At 40.4% G+C, this 24883-nt stretch overlaps 1 protein-coding gene across 2 annotated transcripts in view; it reads left to right on the top strand.

The window, feature by feature from the left end:
- LOC117375635 (ankyrin-1) overlaps positions 1-20506 on the top strand; it is a 41111-nt gene extending 20605 nt beyond the window's left edge. The window contains exons 8-29 of one of the 2 annotated variants that reach the window (XM_033971936.2): positions 501-599; positions 681-779; positions 1739-1936; positions 2597-2695; positions 2773-2871; positions 3376-3474; positions 3896-4093; positions 4201-4299; positions 5421-5519; positions 5802-5999; positions 9821-9919; positions 11199-11297; positions 12003-12101; positions 13201-13293; positions 13365-13437; positions 14323-14343; positions 15520-15637; positions 16087-16165; positions 16701-16816; positions 17291-17515; positions 17693-17847; positions 18506-20506. In XM_033971936.2, coding sequence (XP_033827827.2) covers positions 501-599; positions 681-779; positions 1739-1936; positions 2597-2695; positions 2773-2871; positions 3376-3474; positions 3896-4093; positions 4201-4299; positions 5421-5519; positions 5802-5999; positions 9821-9919; positions 11199-11297; positions 12003-12101; positions 13201-13293; positions 13365-13437; positions 14323-14343; positions 15520-15637; positions 16087-16165; positions 16701-16816; positions 17291-17515; positions 17693-17847; positions 18506-18762 — 2721 coding nt within the window. In that variant the 3' untranslated portion in view covers positions 18763-20506. The remainder of the gene's footprint in view (positions 1-500; positions 600-680; positions 780-1738; positions 1937-2596; positions 2696-2772; positions 2872-3375; positions 3475-3895; positions 4094-4200; positions 4300-5420; positions 5520-5801; positions 6000-9820; positions 9920-11198; positions 11298-12002; positions 12102-13200; positions 13294-13364; positions 13438-14322; positions 14344-15519; positions 15638-16086; positions 16166-16700; positions 16817-17290; positions 17516-17692; positions 17848-18505) is intronic. The other variant, XM_055224463.1, reaches the window with a different exon arrangement.
- Positions 20507-24883: the final 4377 nt, after the last annotated feature.

Below are 24883 nucleotides of genomic sequence, written 5' to 3'. Positions count from 1 at the left end.
AATGAACTCAGAACAGTTGGGCACAGTACCGATACATTATGCATTTGTTTACTCCACACTCGTGCCCGCTTACAATAAAGTTGGCCAATCATTGCAAGATCAGGTGTAGTGTCATTCAGTTGGTTGCCAGATTGTCAATACAAATACATCATGTGTGCACTACAGCGCTACAGCAGAGATGCGTCAGTAGCGCGTATTGCGCATGCACTAAATGCAATGTATATTGTGGGGGGTTGCCAGATTGGGGGCGCTCTTGAGGCCTCGGGGTCCTAAGCGGCTTCTTAGTTGGCTTATAGGCTGGGCCGGCCCTGGTCAAAGGACCTAAGGGACCCTTCACTTCCTCATGTGACCGAAGGTATCTCTCACTCCCTCATATGACCAAAGGTGTCCCTTCGTCCCTGATATGACCAAAGCATACAAACCAAATAAATCTGGTAATATAGATAGTTTCCCCTTTCCACCATACCTGCTGTAACTGTAAGTGACTTATGTGTCCCCAGAATGGCATCACACCTCTGCACATCGCGTCCAGAAGAGGCAACGTCATCATGGTGCGTTTGCTACTGGACCGAGGAGCACAGATCGATGCTAAGACCAAGGTACGCTCCTGTCCACTGCCCAGTGCAGAGTCTGTTTTTGTGTGTAACATGTTTGTGTAACATGTTTGTGTATGTGTCCAGGACGAGCTGACCCCTCTGCACTGCGCCGCCAGGAACGGTCACGTGCGCATCATTGAAATCCTCCTGGACCACGGAGCTCCCATCCAGGCCAAGACCAAGGTTAGGCAGGAGCAGAGGCTTGTGATGGCTAAAAGTGCACCACAGTTTAGGTTTACATTTACTGAGTTGATTTTGACAAGAAATTTTAATGTATTTGTTGGACCGATTTTTAAAAGAAAATCACCTTGGCCCTAACTTTTACCATAATCTCAAAGTCAGTCCCTAACCTTAACCACTACCCTACAACCCAACAAAGTGGGAACATAGAGCTAAGCCCGTTTTAGTTAAAAGATTAGACCTTGTTATTTTAGTGTAGTTTTAGTGAATCCAATATAATTGGTTTAGTCAAGCAGGTTAAATTTTAAAGTTTATGGTCTGGGCTCTGGGATTGAAAAGTGGAACTTGAATCTACTTTCCAATTGTTCCCTTTTATTAATTTATATTTAGTAGCTATTTGACAAAAATACAACAGTTTTTAGTTGACAAAAATGTGATTTTAGGGCTGTAAACCTTGTTTAGTTGATTAATCAGTCAATGGAGTCTTAGTTGACCAAATTTTATATTAGTCAACTAATCATTTTATTTAGATTATAAACATTTATTAGCTGAAAGTAGCAATTTTTTGGTATTTGATATTTATTTGTAAAAATTCACAAGTTTAATAAGGCTATATATAAATACATTTTTTCCTAGTACATTTTTCTGCCTAAATAGTTGTTTTGCATAAACTCCCATGCAGATGTAGTCTTGTTTGGGTCAGATACACGAGTAATTGTTTTGAAATCTTTTGCCATGCCCCCTTTTAAGTCAATTAATCGATCGGTTGGACATGTCTTTTGTTCACCAAGAATTTCTTTACTCAACTACAGCCTTAGTGATTTTAGCTATAGCTTTAGTCATTATGATTACTTTTTAATGACTGTTTATTTGTATTTAGTTTAAGTCAAAGATGACATTGACACTATGTCTGAGTGTACAAAACGAACTGTGCATAAACTGACCTGTGCGCCTCTCCACAGAACGGCCTTTCTCCCATCCACATGGCAGCGCAGGGGGACCATGTGGACTGTGTGAAGCAGCTGTTGCAGTACAATGCAGAGATCGATGACATCACTCTGGACCACCTGACCCCTCTGCACGTGGCCGCGCACTGTGGGCACCATCGCATGGCCAAGGCTCTCTTGGACAAGGGGGCCAAGCCTAACTCACGTGCACTGGTACAGCTATCAGCAGACATTGTTCAGAAACATAATTTTTCAACAGTTAACCTGAAATGCTGTCACTTCTTTTTAGTAGGAGTGAGCGATATGACAAAAAATAAAAAAAATAAAAATCACAATTTTCTTGAATTCAAATCACTATTTTAATTTTACCGCAATTCAAGTCTTCATGTAATTATCAGTCTTATCTCTAAATGGTAAAGTTATTTTTCTGAGAATTCATACTTCACTGTGATTGGTTAAATGTACCTGTCACTCACTCAGAGCATGATTGAGGACCTGTAGGAGGAGTGGGTGGGAAAAGAGTCTGTTTTTGGACTGCATTAAATAGAGAGATAGTGAATGACAGTCTCCCCACAATAGCAGATTCTCACAGGGATCAGATCATGATTTGCCCAGCCCTAGTTTTAGTATTATTGTTTCTGAATTTTACTAAAACTTTTTTTTCTTTCTTTTTGGGTGTATTTATTACACTGAAAAAATGTGCAGCCTTACTGTGAGCTGACTTGTATCTCCACAAACCTGGCTCTTATTTGGCCTGGAGGAGGGCCTTCTTCAACAGTTAAACGTACAACCTATTTCTCCCCATAGAGAGTGTTTTTACTTTCTCTATACTTTCTTTGGTTTTATCTGATAACATTCCTTGGCTGTTCTCAGAACGGCTTCACTCCACTGCACATCGCCTGTAAGAAGAACCACCTGAGAGTGATGGACCTACTGCTCAAACAGTCTGCGTCACTGGAAGCTGTCACTGAGGTTAGGGCACACAAAAGCACACACATGCCCAGCCTCTATACCGCCTGACTGACCTATGACCCCTGTGCTACCCACAGTCCGGCCTGACTCCTCTCCATGTGGCCTCCTTTATGGGGCACCTGAACATTGTCAAAATCCTGCTACAGAAAGGAGCCTCACCCAGTGCCTCCAACGTGGTCAGTGTCCTTCAACATCTGCAGGCTCATGCTGCTTTCAAGGACAGTCCAGTGACCTGTGTAGAGTTCTCTCCACCAAGCAGGAAAACATGAAGTTGCTTGCCTATTGGCTTTATTATTATTTGCTTGGTTTCAGATGATATCACACCATTCTAACGGACACATATTTAATACAGATGTCGGCATCTTAAATAATAATATTAACATTGTTAAAATATCAATTTATCTTGTAAAATTATGAGAAATAGGGTCTAGTCACTAACAGTCAGGGTCAACACGTGTGCATTTACCTGTTATTTCTATTGAAAATACCATGTAATCAATAGGGAAAATTGACTTGTGTCCCCCATCCAGGTTATGAAATCACATTATACAATTTGAAAACCACCTGTTCAAAGTTTTCTTTTCCATTACTGTAAACATGATCTCACCTGGACTTGGAAGCAGTGTGAGCTCGACTGGAGACACACGCAAATGTACTAGTAACAGATGTGATGTGTGCAGAAAGTGGAGACCCCTCTGCACATGGCATCCAGGGCAGGACACATCGAGGTGGCCGAGTTTCTGCTTCAGAATGGTGCACCGGTGGATGCTAAAGCCAAGGTAACAAAACATTTGTTAGGATACAAATTCTAGTTATTTGCCAACTAATGTCATGCAGCTAGACAGTGCCACACTGTATTTATCCTGTCTATCTTGGTACAGCACCTTTAATGCTTTTTTGTTTGTTTGTTTTTGAGCAACTATGTCCAATATTGCAGCAGGTGGCAAAAACAGAAGATAGTTTGACATGAAATGAGGATAGACACATCATACTGTACATGCCATCAACAGTGAATATTTTTTTGACTTTTTAATACTGTTTAATTGGGAACTTAGACATATCCATTTTGTAAATTTTTGTTTACCTTTAATTAGAATACTGTACAAATAATCACAGTTAAAGTGTTCAGTTACTACTAAGTTTTTGTTTAGTTTACAATATTGTGATGACCAAAACTATGCGTTTTACCCTCCTCTGCAGGATGACCAGACGCCCCTGCACTGTGCTGCTCGGATGGGCCACAAAGAGCTGGTCAAGCTGCTCCTGGACCAAAAGGCCAACCCCAACTCCAGCACCACGGCTGGACACACTCCCCTGCACATCGCCGCCAGGGAGGGCCACGTGCACACTGTCCGCATCCTGCTCGACACAGATGCACAGCAGACGAAGATGACTAAGGTACTGCCCAAGGAGAGGGAGGTAGGGATGGAGGGGGAGAAGAGGGAGAGGGAGAGGGAAGGTGTGCAAGGACTGACTGGAGCTCGGGGGTTTGTCATGTCATACAGAAAGGCTTCACTCCTCTCCACGTGGCATCCAAATATGGCAAGGTGGACGTGGCCGAGCTCCTGCTGGAGAGAGGAGCCAACCCCAACGCAGCAGGGAAGGTACACTAATAAATACATCAACATTCTATTCTGTATTGACACCCTTTTAGCATGAATAATCTTCTATGCATATGATAGGTTTTCATGTTTTCTAATGATTTCTTAGTTTGGTGGGATAGTACCTGTGGTAAATATTTATCATAGTTTTACATCAATTAAGTGGCAGTTTTTGAAGAAAGGATGGGGAAAAACTTAAACCCAAATAGAAATCCGTCCCTTTCTATGCCATGAATACACATAATTCTATCCAAAATGAAGGAATTATGTACACAAGTGACAGTTTAAACATGTATTTAACCAAATAAAGGTGTTGTCACCAAATAAAGGTGTTGAACTCCTTGTGAATATATGTGTAATAGTGACCCCATCCTACGTTTCACCAGTTGTGTCGTAACGGCAGGTACAGGAGCGGACCAAGGAATGCAGACTCAGGGCAATTTTACAGTGTTTATTAACAGTTTGTGGAATAATAAGAGTCAATAGTTCATTAAATACACGGGAGGCAAACCATGTGTGCGGAGTGGTGAGCAGGAACGGGGAAAATCAGGACCAGATGAGGGCAGGATCGGGCACGGGAACAGAGCAAGCTAAGCGGGGGTAGTCCAGAGCAGACACGGAGACAGCCAGGGCCGGAGCAAGACAGGACCGGGACGAGACCAGGGAGGGCCGAGCAGGAGTAATCCAGAGAGCAAGAGCCAGGGCAGTAGACGGGAAGCAGGCCGGAGACCAAGACAGGACAGGAGGCAAAGACGAGGGGTGCACTGTACCGGAGCTGGAGCGCAGGGTCAGGAGCAGGAGCGAGCGAGGGAGCAGGAATCTGGGAAACAGCAAAATTTGGTAAGACACGAGTAGGCAGGTAACAGGATACAAACTTGAGCTGGAACATTCACGTTTACTCGCGGACGGTCTGGCTCCGAGTGTCTTCTGCCGAGCCCTCATATACTCGACAGCAGGTGGTGATGATTGTGCTAATGCACTCCAGGTGCGCACGGGAGGAGTGGGAACTCCGCCCAGCTCCGGATTCAGACAGGTAGGGGAGGGGGAGAGCACACAGGGAGACAGAAAATGCAGGCATCATGACAAGTTGTAAACAGCTGTATTGAAGCTGCATTTGATTTCAGAATGGCCTGACTCCTCTGCATGTGGCTGTCCATCACAACAACCTGGATGTGGTCAACCTGTTGGTCAGTAAAGGCGGCTCCCCACACAGCGCTGCCAGGGTGAGACTCTAAAGTTCCTCTCAACCTCTTCTGTACCCCTCTCACTCTTCTATATACCCCTCTCTCACTTCCTCTACCCAGTCCCCCTCCTTCTATATAACCCTCTTACTCAGCCTGCTCTGTACCTCCTTTGTACCCCTCTTTCTCATTCTCCTCTGTACAGCTGTCTCCCTGCTCTGTACCTCTCTTACCCGCTCTCTGCCTCTTCCTCTGTACCCTTCTCTCCCTTCTCTGTACTTCCTCTGTACCCCCTCTCACCTCCTCTGTCCCTCTTTCCCCCAGAATGGCTACACAGCACTCCACATTGCATCTAAGCAGAACCAGCTGGAGGTGGCCACCAGCCTACTGCAGCACGGTGCCTCTGCCAACGCCGAGTCCCTGCAGGGGGTGACTCCTCTGCACCTGGCCTCTCAGGAGGGACGCCCCGACATGGTGACGCTGCTCATCTCCAAACAGGCCAATGTCAACCTGGGCAACAAGGCAAGACTCAGCTAAGACTTCTCTCACAGGAAATACACGAAATACACATATGTTATTAAAGCATAATTAGTCCATACTAGGGCTGCAAGGTATTGGAAAATGAAATCAATAATTTCAATTATAATAAAACAAAAAAAGACATGCTTTCTGTCAAAATAAAAACTTAACAGAGACACTTATCTTAACAGAGAAAATAATCTTTATTAAACATATAAAAAAAAAACAACAACAACAAAAAAACAGTGAATGTTTGTCAGATGGACATTTGTGTTATTGCCATATATTGAGTATGTTGCAATAGTGATTACTGTGTCAGTCAGTATGGCGATATTGAGGCCTAGTCCACACATCTTCACCCATGCAATAGTAGAACAAATTACCACACAAATGCTATATTAACACATACTACAGGATCTTTAAGTATTTACAACCCCAAAACACCTCAATATCTATCTATATCTATATTTCTATCTATAGCTAACTTTTTTCACTCACAGTTTACCACTCTTAACGTTAAGAGTAGTAACATAATAATAACTCCTTTTTTCCTACTATTTTTTTGTGATAAAATGTTTATTGTTTGTATAATAACAAAAACAAGACAACAAAAACAAATAAATCCCTCCCACAAAAAAGGGAAAAAAAAAACAATCCCGAGCTCATGGTGATATCCAACTCCCCCCTCCCTGGGCTCCACATGTACAAGACATGTACAAAACACACATACAAACATATACAAACACTTACAAAATACAAACTCACATTCATATATGCATACATACATATACACACACCTATACCATAAAACATACTTATACATGTACTTGCACACAATGTATGTATTCATATACACCTATGCATTACTGTACATACATGTATAGTAATGCATATATATATATATATATATATATATATATATATATATATATATATATATATATATATATATATATATATATATATATATATATATATATATATATATATATATATATACATACACATACACACACACGCCTTTCTTTTTTATTTAGCATTTATTATTATTACCATTACATCATTATTATTATTATTATTATTATTAATAATAATAATAATAATAATATGGTGAAGACGTGAGCTTTATCATGTACCTCTTTTTGGGGGTAAAATAAGTTCTGTGTAAAAAGTTAAAGTGCAATATCTCATGGTTTGGATTTTTTGATGAATAAGTAATTGTGTTCCATATTCTTTTCCAATTGTCATTGTCCAATACTGCCTCCAAATCCTTACTCCACACATTTTCAGTATACAATGGTTTATAATTTGCAGTCAGTAACAATTAAATATTTGTGTAACAAAACTCTTTTTAATTTTTCCATTTAATACATTGTGTAATTTGTGTATGGTGAGAGGTTCAGTCCATGGAACGCCATAGGCTTTCATGGAGGATCTCAACTGGAGGTACAAGAAAAAAGATGCTGACAGATTAAAGATGGCACATAAATTGTTAAAGGGGAGAAATCTAGAGTCGCCAAACATGTCTCCTAATACATGAATCCCTTTCTCTTCCCATTGTGAAAACGCAAATGGTTTGGCCCCAGAGAGTAATGAATAGTAATGGAAAAGTGGACTGTTCTTACGCCATTTTTGTATGGTTTTTGATTCTTTTTCCAAATTTCGCCAGACTGATAGTAATTTAGTTAGTTTAGTTATTTAGATTAGTAATTATTTGGCCAAAACGTGTCTTTGTTTGTTTAATAGTAGAGTATATCAGGTGCATTAATCTATGAGGATGAATGATATTTTCTCCTATGCATTTCCATGAAGAGTCACTTGTTGGGCAGAACCATGAAGAGAGTGGACGTAAAACAAAAGACCAATAGTAGTATTTAAAATCAGGCACTGAAAGGCCACCTGAACATTTATGCCGTCGCAAAGTAACTAAAGAGACACGTGGCCGGTTTCCTTTCCATAGATATTTTGAAACCGGAAAGTGAAGCTTTTCAAAATACTTGGGCGGGAGAGAGAGGGGAGCATTGCAAAGCAAAAATTTAAACGTGGCAGTATATCTGTTTTAATTATAGAGATTTGAGTTTGCAAAGTGGTAGGGAAATTGTCCCATCATTGTTACCTGGTTTAAAATGCTTGTAAAGTTTATAGAAGCAGTTACATTTAGTGATGAATAAATTTCCATTCCCAAATATTTGAAATGTTCCACTCTTGGAATTATAGATGGAAGTGATAAAAGATTGGCATATGAGTTAAGAGGAAGTAAAGCCAATTTTGACCAATTCATCTTATATCCAGAATATGAACCAAACTCTTTAAATGTATCCAGTATACATGGGATAGAGGTTGATGCTTTATCTGTATATAATAAAATGTCATCACAATATAGAGAGATATGATAGTAAGTATTATTAAAACTTATAGGAAGGATAAAGTTATTTTGTCTTATTTTTTTAAGCAAAAAGAAAAGGGCTTAAAGGACACCCTTGATGACATGATCTAGATATGCGGAAAGAAGATGCCATAATACTTCCACTTATTACCACAGCTGAAGGGTTTGTATATAATAATTTTACCATATTGATGAAGGTTTGTCCCAGTTCAAAGTGATCCATAACCATCCAGAGATACTCCCATTCAAGCTGGTCAAGAGCTTTTCCAGCATCAAAAGATAAAATAACACAGTCAGATGGGATATCAGTGGCGGTGTGGATAATATGAAGTAAACGTCTTATGTTATCAGATGCCAATCGATTTTTAATAAACCAGTTTGGTCACAGTTTTTTGTCAATTTAGACATATATGAGTCAATGTGATGAGCCAGGATTCGAGCGTAAACTTTAACGTCAGTGTTGAGAAGCGATAAAGGCCTATAATTACTACATAGAGTATGATCTTTATTTGGTTTAGGTAAAATAGTAATTATTGCTTGATTAATCAATAATGAAGAAACCTTTCACAATTGAAGTCCAAATCATTTTTACGAACAAATATCCCAAATCATTCCAAAATGTAAGATAAAATTCTGGGGGGATACCATTCCAACGTGGGGATTTACCCTGTTTCATGCTATTTAGGGCAGCGTGAAGCTCGTTCAAGGAAATTTTACTGTTAAGATTTGTACTTTCTTCTTGAGGAAGTTAATGTTAAATCATGTAGAAATTTTTTACATCCTGCTTTATTTAACTAAATTGTGGATGAATATATTGTTTGATAGAAAGAGTGAAACTCCTTGTTTATATCTTTGGGATCTGTTAATATTTCATTGTTTGCTTTAATAGTGGTTATAATACTGTGCTTTGTACATTTATTTAGTTTCATGGCAAGAAGTGAATTAAATCTGGTACTACTAAAATAATGGTTTTGTCTAGATCTATGAATGTCAAACTCAGGTCTGGCTCAGAGAAGTGTGTATAACTTTGATTTAACAATCTCAATAAAGTTAGCTCTGTTTTCAGAAAATCCCATTTGATGTTGTTTTTGTTCTAATACTTGTAAAATGTGTTCATATTGTTTATTTTTTTCTAACTTCATCTTATTAATATGTGATGAGTAAGAGATTGTAGCGTTACGAATGCAACCCTTAATAGCATACCATAATGCCCGTGGGTCAACTTCGGGAGCTAAATTACATATTAAAAATAGTTTTATTAGTTTTCTGATATAATCACGATCTAAGTTTTTAAGTAAAGTGGTATTGAGACGCCCTCTAGTGGCTCTTATTGGAATGTTGTTTGGAGACAGAGAGCTATACTATTTTTGTGTACATTTCCTATCATATATTTAGAGCTCTGGACATGTTAAATATGTTTTGCTGGGTGTGTTTACAGAGTGGTCTGACGCCGTTGCATCTGGTAGCTCAGGAGGGACACGTGGGCATCGCAGACATCCTGGTCAAACAGGGAGCCTCCGTCTACGCTGCCACAAGGGTGAGCCTACTCTAGGATGAATATTGTGTGCAACTAAACAAAAAAGAAAAAGAAACGACTGAAATATGAACATTTTCAGAACATGTTTATAGGGTTAGCAGATTTTAAATTGATTTGAAAGTAGGCCTATGGGTTTCTCAAACCCTATTTTCCAAAATGTAATCACCTTTTTTATACCAGCACCTGCATTACTTTATGTTTAAAAGAATCATAAATTCCATAAACATCTCTGTACAGAAACAGACTTTTACTGATAACAATTCTATCGCTGAGTTAATCTTAATTACAGAACATGATACCCAAGGTGTTTCTGTTATAATGTGGTATTTTGGTTCTCAAGATCCAATCAGAAAGCAGGATGAAACTCAAAAGAGTCTATAATTTGGCTTGCCAGTTTCAATGCATACTAATGTATGCATATTACTTGGGTAATTATTTGGATCCTTAATTCTCGAGTCATACTGTTATTTGAATATAACATTAGACTTCCGGTGGCAGGAAATTGGTTGCATTTGTCCTTGAGAGGTCGATACATGTCCAGAATACGGCCAATTGCCTGCAGTCCCATGAGCAAAAACATGAAAACCTGCAGATGAATATTTGAACATGATTTGGTTCTGCAGTAATCTGGTGTGAGTGTGAAGAATGACTTTATGAAATATTAATAACCTTTGTAATATCAAATGAGTCTGCAGCCTGTGAGGGTTAAAGCGAGGTCATTACCAAATGTTTCATAAGCTACACTCGCATGAATATTGTAGAAATTATGTATCAGCAGAGATGGATAGTACTCATTGATAGTTACTCAGTTACATTTACTGGAGTAAATAGTAAAAATTCAGTAAATATTTTGGTTACTCTTACCACTGTGAGTCTACAAGTGACAAAAGCTTTATGTTGACAAGATGAAATGATTTGAATATATGTGTTTCTTGCTCTGCTTCCTCAGATGTGGTTTCCTTCTCATTTTTGTGTCTACCCTTTGAAAATACCAGATTTTGTGCATTATTTAAGGTTTTGTCTTTCCAATTACTTTAACTTCAAATTATAAATGCAATTGTAGATCTTGACAGTGACCCTTACTTAAGTAGTAGTTTTACCAAATTATGTTTTACTCTTACTTGAGTACCGGTAATTTCTTGGACTACTACTTTGTACCTCTACTTAAGTTATATTATTGTAAAGTAATGTTACTCTCACTTGAATACAATTTTTAGCAACTTTACTCACCTCTGAGTATCAGCCATAGTTTGTGTTTAAAGGCATGTTTCTGTTGCAGTTGGGATATACCCCCCTCCATGTGGCCTGTCACTATGGAAACATCAAAATGGTTAAGTTCCTCCTGCAACAACAGGCCAACGTCAACAGCAAAACACGGGTAAGCTCCCCTAGTGGCCCTCTATGGAAATGCAACCGCAGGCAACAGTGCGCTCCCAATAAACTTAGCACAGCAAATAAAATCAATGAAAGTAGATTGTCGAAAAAACTAAGCTAATATTGAACAAAAATAAACATATGTTTTTGTTATAATTTTGATCCAAACCATTGATGTAATGTAACTGAATGCATTCTGAATCAGCTTGAAAAAGATACAGAGTTGAGAGAGTTCCAGTGGTCCAAGAACTTAGTTATGATTCACTCCTGATTTAGTGCAGATTTAGTTCCATAGATAACGGACACTACCATTCATTTTGAAAAGGCCTGTGCCTACCTTTCTTGTTAAGACAAATGCTCTTTGCACATGCACTGTGTGGTAAAAGCTGCTAAATAAGAAAAACAATGAGACTGTAAAATATAATATATTCATTTTGCGTAGTATTTTCTAATACAGAAGTTATTGACGCGGTCACCTCTATTTGTCTCATTAGGCACATTGTTACTAAGAATCATGAGGAATCAAATGCTTGACACTATCTCAGACACTTGTTTCTGTGCAGAGATTGAAGAACTATAAAGAAACAAGATTACAGAAAGGACTAAGTCTGCACGTTCTAACTAAAATGTATTCCTGACTCATGGTTCAAAATCAGGTACACGCCCTTTAAATTGCATAACAGTAATGAATGTTTGTTGTGGTGTCTAGCTGGGCTACACCCCTCTGCACCAGGCGGCTCAGCAGGGACACACGGACATCGTCACACTGCTGCTGAAGCACGGAGCCCAGCCAAACGAGACCACCACAGTAAGCCATAGTGCCAAAACCTTAGACAAACAAACCAGCACATGGCATGGATTCTATATTCAAACACACTCTTAAAATAAGAAATTTTATTTGCAAAAACAAGTTAATGTTTCAAAATGTTAGAACTGGAAATGAGAAGGTTATTTTGATGGAGGAGGACATACTAACTTTGCTTTAGCTTTTCTCTAAGTTATCTCATAATGCTTTGTGATGTGGTGTCACAATCTATTTTTAGTACCGGTAAGTGTTAAAAGCACGATAGGCCACTCAGAAAAAGATGGCATGAAGTACTTTACTGGCCAGTAAAAAAGTTCACTTTCATATTGAACATAAGACTTAAGAATTAAAAGTTTATGTCACAATTATTGTATTATTAAATACATAGTAGTAAGGTTAATTATCACAAGCGTTACAAAACATGCTGTGATATTATTTAACGTCCCATCAGTACTGTTGATATTGCACATTTTAAAAGGTAATTTACATGTATGGAAATCTGATAACTATTTTCTGTGCATACTAGACTAATGTTGTATGCAGAGGCTGTTTAAATACAGGTGAAAACAGAACGTGCTAGCTAACAGTGTGACTGGTCCAAATTTCAAGTATCCACATTTCAAACTCCGCCCCTGCAGCCAGGTGTGTGTAATCAGAAACACCTGGCTATAATCAGAGCAGTCTTTTGTGATATCAACAGCTACTTAAAATTGCAGTGGTTACTGGAGGCAGCACACACTTAGATTTTGATGTTTTTGAGCAGTAAACTGCAAATTTACCTAGTTTGCACTAAATGCCAAAAAAAAAAAAAAAAAAAAAAAAAAAAAAAAAAAAAAAAAAAAGGACTAGGAACAGTAGATAATGCTGTTAAAATACCATACACAGTTTGGTAGAGAAAAAAATTGGATTTAGTCTTCAGTTCCACTTTTAAGATGTAGGAACCTTTTATTATAAACATCTAGAGTAAAATGTGTCACCAATGAAGAGATATCCAGGTATTAAAAAAAAAAAAAAAACTCAATACATGAATATTTAGAAGGAAGAAAATTAGACATAAAACTTTCTCACCCATGATTCACCTGAGTCCTCTTTTGTGCTTCAGAATGGGACGTCAGCTTTGGCCATTGCTAAACGCCTAGGCTACATCTCTGTCATCGACGTGCTCAAGCTGGTCACTGAGGAGAATGTGTCTATGGTCAGAATGAAACATGTGAGAGACAGAATGAGGGAGTTTATAGGCCTCCTTAACTGTGTTTGTGTGTGCAGTCCTCCACAGAGAAGCACCGCATGAGCTTCCCTGAGACAGTGGACGAGATCCTCGACGTGTCTGAGGACGAAGGTGAGAAAGACCATGAATACAACCATTCATGTCAGGGCCCTGCTAGATATTGATTGGTTTTATTTCGAGTTAGTGCCAAGAGAAAAAGAATAATCATGTTTACTACATGTACATTGTAAACAAAAGAAAAGCACATCTCTCGAAAAGGAGTGGGAAGAAGATATCTGTAATTAAACATCACAACTGACCCACTGATGAAAAAAGGTTATGGAAGCATAGGTAGATTTACAGTATAATTAAGAAATTTAGTTTTAAATACCAGGAAAAAAGTAAAACTAAAACTAAAACAACTTCTTCTAAACATACCAAAATTCACTTTTCACTTTTGGTGTTTCACTTCCCAACGAGGAGGCTTATTTTAACTTCAGTTTTTCACACTTAGTTTAGTTGACAAATTTTAAAGAAACCATATGAAAGGTTATGTTTTAAAATTCCATAATTCTGTGTTAAAATCATCTTTATTAATACCACTTGTAATGTTGATTTATTCTTATCTACAAAAACACTGGACATGATATCCAACTTTTTTATGTCATAATTTGGTGTCTTGGTTCTCAAAATCAAAATAATTATTCAATCAGAAAGCATAGTGATCCTCTCATGAGCCTCTCATTTCGGTTGCCAGTTTCCATGCTGAATTTTTTGTTTTGTTTTTCTGTTTTTTTACTGTCAGAGCACAGACTGCATACAGTTCCTTTAAACATTATGGATCCCACCTGGACAATTGAGGGATTACACAGATTACACTTGAATATTTATCCTAGAGGTTTGTGAGACCTGTGCATAGGTTCGATACTATACATGTAAACATCTTAAACATATGAACTAATGTAGCAAATAATACCATTAAAATATATTTTTTGTTTTTGTTTGACTTTTTTATAGGAATTGCACAGCTCACATTAGGTATGGCCTGACCTTCCGCATCCTTCAATGTGTGGCTTCATTCCAATCTCACTCTCTCATTTTTGATGGTTTATCACTGGCATGCCCCATACCAACATGGCTCCCACAGCACCCATCGTGTAACTTCCAGTAACACATGTCTAACACCCATTATCGCTGACTGCCGCAGGCTGGTTCCACTGTAGTGGGGTGTTGTTGTGGTGTTGTGTAGTGCTGTGTCGAGCGTGGTGTCTCACAGTCAAAACTACTATCGGCTCATGGCCTGTGGCTGACTCAGATAGTAGCAGAGTCACTGGGAATGCTGAATGGTGTAAGGTGCTTTCTCTCTCTACAGTAGAACAGCAGATGATACTTTTGCAAATATTCCAGTGCATCGTGGAGGTTCTGGAAGACTACAGGTAGACTTGTACTGATGGGGGAATGATGTTTTCAGAATTGCTTGTGAACAGTTTTTTACAGAAAAAGAGCAGTGAAAAACCAGCTGAAAAGTGTTTGGAAAATATGTTTGGCAAGTTTGCTTTAGCCTGTCCTGATTAGTTAAGATCTAATTCAAATATGTACCTGTACCTGATTTTTACTTAAAACGTGAAATACAGAATGAGTTCATTTTAAATAGTTTGCAAGTTATTCTTCACTTGTAAGGTAGAATGCATTCCCAGTATCCTAGTTATTCACCACAATGAATTTATGAGCATTTTTCACAACTCCAGAGCAGAATTTGCTATCATGGTAATGCTAACAACAACTAGCTGTAACTATGCTAAGCTTGCACTTTCTGATTATCAGACAATAAAACGTTTCATAATTACATACAGACAGTACACAGCGGATTTATTTCAACCTTAAGAGCAGCTTAAACAATCTGTACTGGGAAAAACAAACACAAGGAGAAAAATTACGTACAGGCCTCTTGTTCTTGTTTTACCGTTACTAGCTTAGATCTGGTGTAGTCCAAGGTTTATACTGCTACCCTATTCAGTAATTGTTCCAGAGTCCAAGTCCAGATTTAGAATTTCTATTTTTAAGGCAAGTCAAGCCAGTTGATGCAATACTCAGTACATTCCATTGTTAGCACTACATTTGAAATGTCACTAACATGCTGTTGTCTAACCCCTCCCCCTCTGTCCGCTGCTCTTACGTGACGTGTGCATCTCTTTGGCATGTTGTTCTCTGAAGGCGAGGAGCCCGGGACTGAAGTGGCCAGGTACATGAAGACGGATGACACCAAAGACCATGATGACGATTTCCTCTCCCCCAAGAAATCACTGGAGTACGAGAGAGGGCTGGGCACAGTGTAAGGGGCGCCAGGAGGGGAATTAGGCTAAGGCACATGTACAACGTTGGGGACAGCGGGGTGGGGGTGGGGTGGGGAAGCGGGGTGGGGGCACCGGGCAGAGGCACCAGGTGGGGGCACCAGGCAGAGGCAGCAGTGGCACCAGGCAGTGGCACCAGGTAGGGGCACCAGGCAGAAGCACCAGGCAGAAACACCAGGTGGGGGCACTAGGCAGAGGCACCAGGTGTGGAAACTATGCTGATGTGAATAAACAGCAAGAGAGGCACCAGGCATGGGCATCAGGCACGGGCACTGCAGGGGCACATGACAAGGCCACCAGGGGGTTATGAGACTGTAGGCAGCTCAACGTACACATCATAATGGAGGTGGTGGATACAACTTGCCAACATGGAGTCGAGCCAGTGTGTCAGTGTATTCTGTGGCATGACTGTTGCTTGATCTCCTCACAGAAACTACTCCCCAGCCCTGCCTAGGATCCCCCGTGTGTCTCCAGAGACGGTCCTCCTCAAAGAGCATGAGATGGAACAGGTACAAACTACAGAAAATTCAGCCCCAAAGCTTAACATGGTCCATGAAACAGAAACAATTAGCATAATAGTAAACCAAAGGGGATTACTAACACAGTTTGAGTTAGAATTCACTCAAAATATTTTCTCACTATAGTGAGATAAATATGTACATGGTTAAGAAGATACATATAGTATATAGTATATAGTTTTGTCTAATGATTTTCTATGGACAGATTTCCCCAACTCATACTCTTATCTTAATATGCAGATTTCATCTAGGTGCTCTTGTTCCACCTACCATGAGTTACTTAGACTAGTACTGGAGAACACTGAAAAAAGGTTGCAACGGGCAATATGGCTGTTATATTTTAATATCTCCACAATAATAATTTTATAAGTGCACTTCAGCAAAAAAAAACAAAAAAAAAAAACGGCAATTCTCTGCCCAATGGAGAAACTTGGTGTTAGTGCAATATCAATACTTTTGCAATATACTATCCAGCCCTAACCTATTTATCACAAATACAGAAGATGATGTGCATTCTCTCCCACAGCAGCACACTCCGCTCCCACTGCCAAAAGAGTATGATGAGGACTCCCTGATCCCCAGCAGCCCGGCCACGGAGACTTCTGATAATGTCAGCCCTGTGGCCAGCCCTATACACACAGGGTCAGTTTCCAGACCTCCAGACTCCACACATATCTTTAGCCCCATTCACACATGTAGCCTGACTTGGGAATTGATCTGCATTTTGCCAGAATGAGGTCATGTGTAAGCAAAGCTAGAAATGATTTCCCTGCATTTTTTATCTGGTAATTTCCTTAGTAAATTACAGTGAATATGCAGGGAAAGTTTATGTATAAATAAAGCAAGAAAAATGCAGTGCCACCATTTAGTTTCCTTGGTTATAAGCTTGGTTATGAGCTTGGTTTCCTTGGAGACAAGCTTGGTTTCCTTGGGGACAAGCTTGGTTTCCTGTTTACGAGCTTTGTTTCCTGTTTACGAGCTTTGTTTCCTGGTTACAAGTTTGGTTTCCTTGGTTACAAGTTTGGATTCCTGATTACAAGCTTTGTTTCCTGGTTACAAGGTTTTGGCAACTGTGTATGAATGGGGCTTCTGCTGTATCTCCTTGTATGTGAGCAGGTTCCTGGTCAGCTTCATGGTGGACGCTCGTGGGGGTTCCATGCGTGGCAGCAGACACAATGGCCTGCGGGTCATCATCCCTCCTCGCACATGTGCTGCGCCCACCCGCATCACCTGTCGCCTGGTCAAACCGCAGAAGCTCACCAGCCCCCCACCCCTGGTGGAGGGAGAGGGGCTGGCCAGCAGGATCATCTCTCTGGGCCCGGCAGGCATGCAGTTCTTAGGGTGAGAGCTCTTCTTTCACTTGTCAGTAGGTGCAGTCAAAAGAGGAAAGGTGAATTTGGTGAAAACTATATTCCAGCTATGAACCATAATTTTAGCTGTGTATTCTTGTCTATATACTTGAAAAGAATACTGAAAGTACTTCAAATACATTTTGTCTGTGGATTGAATGTGAGTCAGGCCGGTGATAGTGGAGATCCCTCACTTCGCTGCTCTAGCCCGGGGCGATCGAGAGCTGGTAGTGCTGCGTAGTGAAAACGGCTCTGTGTGGAAGGAGCACCGCAACCGCTATGGAGACGAGGTCCTGGAGACCATCCTCAACGGCATGGACGAAGGTATGCTAATGCTACAGCTACATGCTTTCCCCATTTTCTAGTACATGAAAAGACCTGTTTGCATGGCATCAAATTTTCACAAATCTTTAATAAGTGTCAACTGAATCTACAATCTGTTTGAAGGTAGGTTCGTTTTTGGACAGGAGGCCATTTGAGCTCATCAGGGATGGCAGCATGAAGCTGACATGTTATCAGAAAATACAATGCTATTAGGCCGTATCCATTTATATTTAGTCATGAAACTGGCATCAAATATGTAGAACTACTACATTTTCAAGCCACCCAGAGAATGGAGGTTGGCAGTAGTCGGAAGCAAAGTAGGCAAGGCGAAATAAGATAGATATCCAAGTTGCATACAGGAGGTAAGATGAGGAGTTGTGCAGTGTGTCACTAGAGCAGAGCTCCATTTGTTGTGCAAATGCATGTATTGACACTTTTCAAACCTAAAACACTTCATCCATTGGTGTTGCCCTATAAACAGGGCCTGTGTTCCTCTTTTGAGCTCAAAACACTGCTGGCATCATCTGACGATAATGCAAAAATTCTCCTTGGTGTTTTTAAAATTCATACTCCATCACTAGCGTCATAATAATTATTTCAGCAGTAAGACTCACAGTGGCACCAAAAGAGTTCCTGACATGTCCTTTCTGTTCTTCAGACCTGGAGAGCCAGGAGGAACTGGGGAAGAAGAGAATTCGCCGCATCATCTCCACAGACTTCCCCCTGTACTTTGCCGTGGTGTCCCGCGTGCAGCAGGAGAGCGATCTAATTGGTCCAGAGGGCGGCTCTCTCACCAGTAAGCTTGTGCCGCTGGTCCAGGCAACGTTCCCCGAGACGGCGGTGACTAAGCGTGTGCGGCTGGGGCTGCAGGTGAGGTGGGACGACCAGGGCGCAGACGCAAGCTTTAGTGGCTGAATGAAGCACGCATGCTGGATGCCCTCCTGGAATGACCCGCCCCTACCCGTTTTTCTCAGTTTCTCTTCTGTTGGTTTTTATTGGACCTTTTGCCTTGTATTTAACAGTGCATGGCACCTTCATAAGACTCATCAGAACTTGTTTCCATCCAGCACTCCACAGTCTAGTGTCTTGTTGGTCTATTTGTTTAAGTAGAACTGGGCTTTAAATGTGGGAAAGACCTCTCAAAACTTCCCAAGCTTTAAGTTCAACAAGCAAACTAGAGCTTAACTTATGCCAAACCTATGTGATTCTTAGTTCAACTGATATTTTATCACAACCATTCATTCCTTCAAACTAAGAATGCTGGATTCTAATTACTAAAACACCACGTTGGCATTATCCTTAAACTGGTTCAAAACCAAAGCAGGTTACAGGACAATGGAGTTCTTGGTCGAAACAAGGCTATTGTCAATACTGATATGATTCTGTATTCATCTTTTTAAAATCCTCTGCACTCTGATTTTTGATTATATATAAATAGAGAGAGATTTATATGGAAATTAAATATGAATGTTTTATATAGCGGTATTGTTAGCTATTTATAGTCTTATGTGCTGGAAGACTTTTGCACCAAAGACCCATGGAACAGATGGCTGATATCTACAGGCATTTGAATGACAGGCCATCAAAAATTACCTTTATTTAACAGACAATTTTTACATATAATTTCGTATACATTAGGTTATATTTTGATGTTTTTGACTCTTTAAATGACTGTTTAGTATAAAATAATTACAAATATAATCTGATGAACAAATAAAAGCCTTATATAATATATACAGTTAAGTGGACCTAAATCTAGATGAATAATGGTTATCATTTATGTACTAACACTTAGCATTATTGTGTGCCTTTTTCCATGCCCTTTTCTCGATCTTATGAGTCACGCATGAATTCCTGTAATAGAACCTTTAGTGCACAGGCGGAAAATAAATATTTAAAATTTGTGTGAAACCCAGGCCTTTTCAGCCTCATTTTCTTGAAAATGAGGCATTGCTTGTGCTCTTAAATAAAAAGAAAGAAAAAAAAGAAAAGTAATACAAACACAGCTGAAGATGGGTTGCCAGTGTCTTATCCTGCAGACAGAGTCACAAGTTTTCTTCTTTTTCTTCTCAGTATATGGACAAACTATGCCTCATGTGAAACTCACTGAGGCTGCACTAGCACTGATTAATGATTAGCTGCAGGTGCAGCACTGAAACTGGTGACCCAAGAGAAACTCATGTGAGGCTCATTGTGCTTTTGTCATCAGTAAAACCTATATTTGATTTGCCTGAATCAAATATTTAGTTACCTAAATTTTATGAAATTTAAAATCTAAATCTTACATATAGTCCCTTTGAAGGTGACATGCTGTGCAAAATTAATGTTTTGGAGGTTTTACTTTATCAAGCATACTTGCAGTAGTGTGAAGGGGCTGTTTTTTATAACCTGAAAGGCCAATGCTTAAGTGTCCTTGTATGAAAGGGCCAAAATACAGCACAGAATGTCTCCTTAAATGTTGAGCACTCCTGAGAGTGCACAAGGTTTTATCAAATGTGCCTTTAAGTTCACTAGGGGGCTTTGTACTAGAGTGAGACCCCTGTGTTGTGATGAGGTGCTATACATGCTTGTACCACTGTGCCTTATGTCTTGGATATCACTTTGTATCTATGGATGTAACTTTTTGATCCTGACCAATAAAGGGCATATGCAGAAGTGATACTGTTTGTGTTCCTATTGTTTTACATGAGTTTATGAGAACCATACCATCAGCTGAGAATCTAAAGAATGTAAAGGGAACATTCACAACCCCACTGAATTGACTCTTGGACAAATTGGACCTAAAAAAAAAAGCACATTTTACTTACACACATACAACACACACCCAATAATTGTTTGCTCTTTGATGTAATTGTCTTAACCTTTTAATAGGCAAAATAACGTACATGTACATTATTTTATCTTTAAAGTAAAAGAAGTTAAATTTTTATTTTAGCAATAGCTGAAAAATATGTATTTGGGGTAAGCAAAGTTCATCATACTCTTCTATTTGAAAGTATTAACTCAATTTTGCCCAAATGTCCCCTCCTCCCTTTTGCTTCTCAGCCCATAGTATTTGTTTCTTGTCCCTATCTTCAACATCCACTGCCATGCATGACCCATAATGTTAATAATGTACTGATGCTTCCACTCTGTCATCTGATTGGCTGGTGTATGCATTGCCCCTGACCCCGCCCACAGGCCCAGCCAGTGCCAGACGAGCTGGTGGCCAAACTTCTGGGGAACCAGGCTAACTTCAGCCCAGTGGTGACTGTGGAGCCTCGCAGGAGGAAGTTTCACCGGCCCATTGGTCTGCGCATCCCCCTGCCCCCCTCCTGGAGAGAGAGTCCCCGGGACTCGGGGGAGGGGGATACAACCAGTCTGAGGCTGCTCTGCTCCGTTATAGGTACTCCTCCATCTCTCTAGGTATTCTACAAATGTCACATATCTAGTGAACTGTGCATTAGGAGGTATACAAGAGTCATACACTCACCTAAAGGATTATTAGGAACACCTGTTCAATTTCTCCTTAATGCAATTATCTAAGCAACCAATCACATGGCAGTTGCTTCAATGCATTTAGGGGTGTGGTCCTGGTCAAGACAATCTCCTGAACTCCAAACTGAATGTCAGAATGGGAAAGAAAGGTAATTTAAGCATGGTTGTTGGTACCAGACGGGCCGGTCTGAGTATTTCACAATCTGCTCAGTTACTGGGATTTTCACGCGCAACTATTTCTAGGGTTTATAAAGAATGGTGTGAAAAGGGAAAAACATCCAGTATGCGGCAGTCATGTGGGCAAAAATGCCTTGTTGATGCTAGAGGTCAGAGGAGAATGGGCCGAGTGATTCAAGCTGATAGAAGTGCAACGTTGACTGAAATAACCACTCGTTACAACCGAGGAATGCAGCAAAGCATTTGTGAAGCCACATCACGCACAACCTTGAGGCGGATGGGCTACAACAGCAGAAGACCACACCGGTTACCACTCATCTCCACTACAAATAGGAAAAAGAGGCTACAATTTGCACGAGCTCACCAAAATTGGACAATTGAAGACTGGAAAAATGTTGCCTGGTCTGATGAGTCTCGATTTCTGTTGAGACATTCAAATGGTAGAGTCAGAATTTGGCATAAACAGAATGAGAACACGGATCCATCATGCCATGTTACCACTGTGCACGCATCCCCCACTGTGCAGGCACCCCAGGTGGTGGTGTAATGGTGTGGGGGATGTTTTCTTGGCACACTTTAGGTCCCTTAGTGCCAATTGGGCATCGTTTAAGTGCCACGGGCTACCTGAACATTGTTTCTGACCATGTCCATCCCTTCATGACCACCATGTACCCATCCTCTGATGGCTACTTACAGCAGGATAATGCACCATGTCATAAAGCTTGAATCATTTCAAATTGGTTTCTTGAACATGACAATGAGTTCACTGTACTACAATGGCCCCCACAGTCACCAGATCTCAACCCAATAGAGCATCTTTGGGATGTGGTGAAACGGGAGCTTCGTGCCCTGGATGTGCATCCCACAAATCTCCATCAACTGCAAGATGCTATCCTATCAATATGGGCCAACATTTCTAAAGGATGCTTTCAACACCTTGTTGAATCAATGCCACGTAGAATTAAGGCAGTTCTGAAGGCAAAAGGGGGTCAAACACCATATTAGTATGGTGTTCCTAATAATCCTTGAGGTGAGTGTATAAGTCCAGTATAGTTTGTGCACATGGCACTAAACAACAGCAGGACCAGGAACAGACTCCTGAGACAGAAATATAATTATTAGCTTCAGGTACAGCAAAAGTAATTCAAGTCCAATAAAAAATAATGGACACTTTTTGTGAAAGCTTACTCAAATCTTTTGCATATTGAAATATCTATTACTTTAAGAACTTGAAATGGTACTGTTATGGCAACTTTGCATGGTACTGTGGCATTTTCCTGTGCTTTTAATTGAATGGTAAGTGGTGATCACTACAGTACTTATGAAGGCTTTCCCAAGATTTACTTCTGAAACTACAGTACTGGGGATAACAGGCTGAAGCCTGGGCGTTAAAGGGTTTGTCCTGAGGTGTACAATAAGCCTGTTTGTTATTACATACATGATAGATGTCATGATAAATCTGGTCATATCCATTCTCATTTTGTTTCCATAGCAAAAATATATTATGTTTGCCAGACTTTCAATGGAAGATAGAAAAGCTTTCAAAGGTAGCTATTTGAATATTGCTCATGATGCAGCCAAACATCTCAATTTCATTAGATTGGTGAAGGTGTATGAACTTTAAAAAAAATCACATTACACCAACCGCCTTCATCAGACTCAATCTGATCATTTCAGCACCCAGATTCACTTCACCACAGAGCTAACAGACTTTAATGCCAGGCCTTAAACAGCCCCTTTCATCAGTGTACAAGCAGACACAGTCTTTCTGTCCTCTGCTGGCAAAAGTGTGACTTTTTCTATATTTAGAAAATCGCTTTTCTATACATGGAGTCCCATGTGTGCTATGTGTTCTCAGGGGGAACAGCTCCTGCACAGTGGGAGGACATCACAGGGACCACACGCCTCATCTATGCCAACGACTGTGCCAGTTTCACCACTAATGTCTCTGCACGGTAATCACATCTGCCTGTTATACTCCACTTCCACTGAGAAGAACACTAATTCAGATCACTGCCAAACTAATACAATGATTCTAAACATTTGTAACTTAAGGATAAGCAGGTTCGATGTCACTGTCCCGGTGCCCCTCCCCCTGTCTTCCTCAGGTTCTGGCTGGCAGACTGCCCCCGCACCGCTGAGGCAGTGTCCTTTGCTAACCTGCTGTACAAGGAGCTGTCGGCCGTTCCATACATGGCCAAGTTTGTAGTGTTTGCCAAGATGAATGAGGTGCGTGAGGGCCGACTACGCTGCTACTGTATGACCGATGACAAGATGGACAAGACCCTAGAGCAGCATGAGAACTTCACTGAGGTGGCCCGCAGCAGGGACATAGAGGTAACTTCACTGAGGCGGTCCTCAGAGGGACAAAGGTAACTTCACTGAGGTTGTTCTCAGAGGGACATAGAGGTAACTTCACTGAGGTGTTCCGGTGGCACAAGCCTAGAAAGTGGGCACTGCTCATACTGCCTGAGAACTACAGGTTTCTATGGTCTGCCCACTGTGTATTGCAGGTGATGGAGGGGATGCCTCTTCATCTGGAGTGCTCTGGAAACCTAATCCCTGTGAGGAAAGCCACAGCCCAACCACGCTGCTTCAGCTTCCAGGCCTTCAGGGACAACCGGCTGCCCGTCTCTGTCAAGGTGAAGCACACACACTTTTATTTTGTCACTTTATTGACGCTCTCTTGGCTGTCTGTATTGGCCAACCATGCCCCTGACCAGCCAGTCCCTTCTACATTCTGTTAGAATACAGAAGGGTCTGGAACCAAACCATAGAGTGTGAAAAACCTCTGTGCTAATGTGGGACAGTCCAACAGTCCACAGTTGCTAATTTGTCTCTCAAATGCAGAAGACATCTTTCAAAAATGTTCATTTCATTCAGAACAAAATCTATAATTTCTTTTACCTGAGGTAAATTTGAGTTTGGTGCTTTGATTGTTGATTCTGCAGAAATCTTTGCTGTTTGTGAGTCCTTTGTGTTGTTTTTTTTTTTTTTTTTTTACTCTTAAACCGCCATGTTTGTTTTTCCCACCCGGAACATCTGTCTCTCTGGTAAATCTGCCTGTCAATCATGCCCTCTAGAATAGGGGAGACAGGATACGGTTCAAAACCTACTCGTAAGGTTTTGTGTGGCTCTGGCTGGCCATGTAACCATGCCTCAAAAATATCCTCCTCTCAGATTTGCATACCCAAATTACTGCTGTCAGTATGTCATTAATTAACAAAGAAACAAAATTGACTAAACAAACACACTTTGGTACTTTGTCCTAACTTCTTTCTCATGCAAGGAACAGGTCAGAGACAGTGGTAAAGAACCTGCTGGTCTATTGTCTTTTCTGCGTAAAACAACCAAGTATGAGGACAGCCAACATGTCCTATGT

This window comes from Periophthalmus magnuspinnatus, chromosome 9 (genome assembly GCF_009829125.3).
Source record: "Periophthalmus magnuspinnatus isolate fPerMag1 chromosome 9, fPerMag1.2.pri, whole genome shotgun sequence".
Classification (NCBI taxonomy): domain Eukaryota; kingdom Metazoa; phylum Chordata; class Actinopteri; order Gobiiformes; family Gobiidae; genus Periophthalmus; species Periophthalmus magnuspinnatus.
Note: the sequence above shows the minus strand (reverse complement) of the source record. Positions and strands in the feature narration are given on the sequence as shown.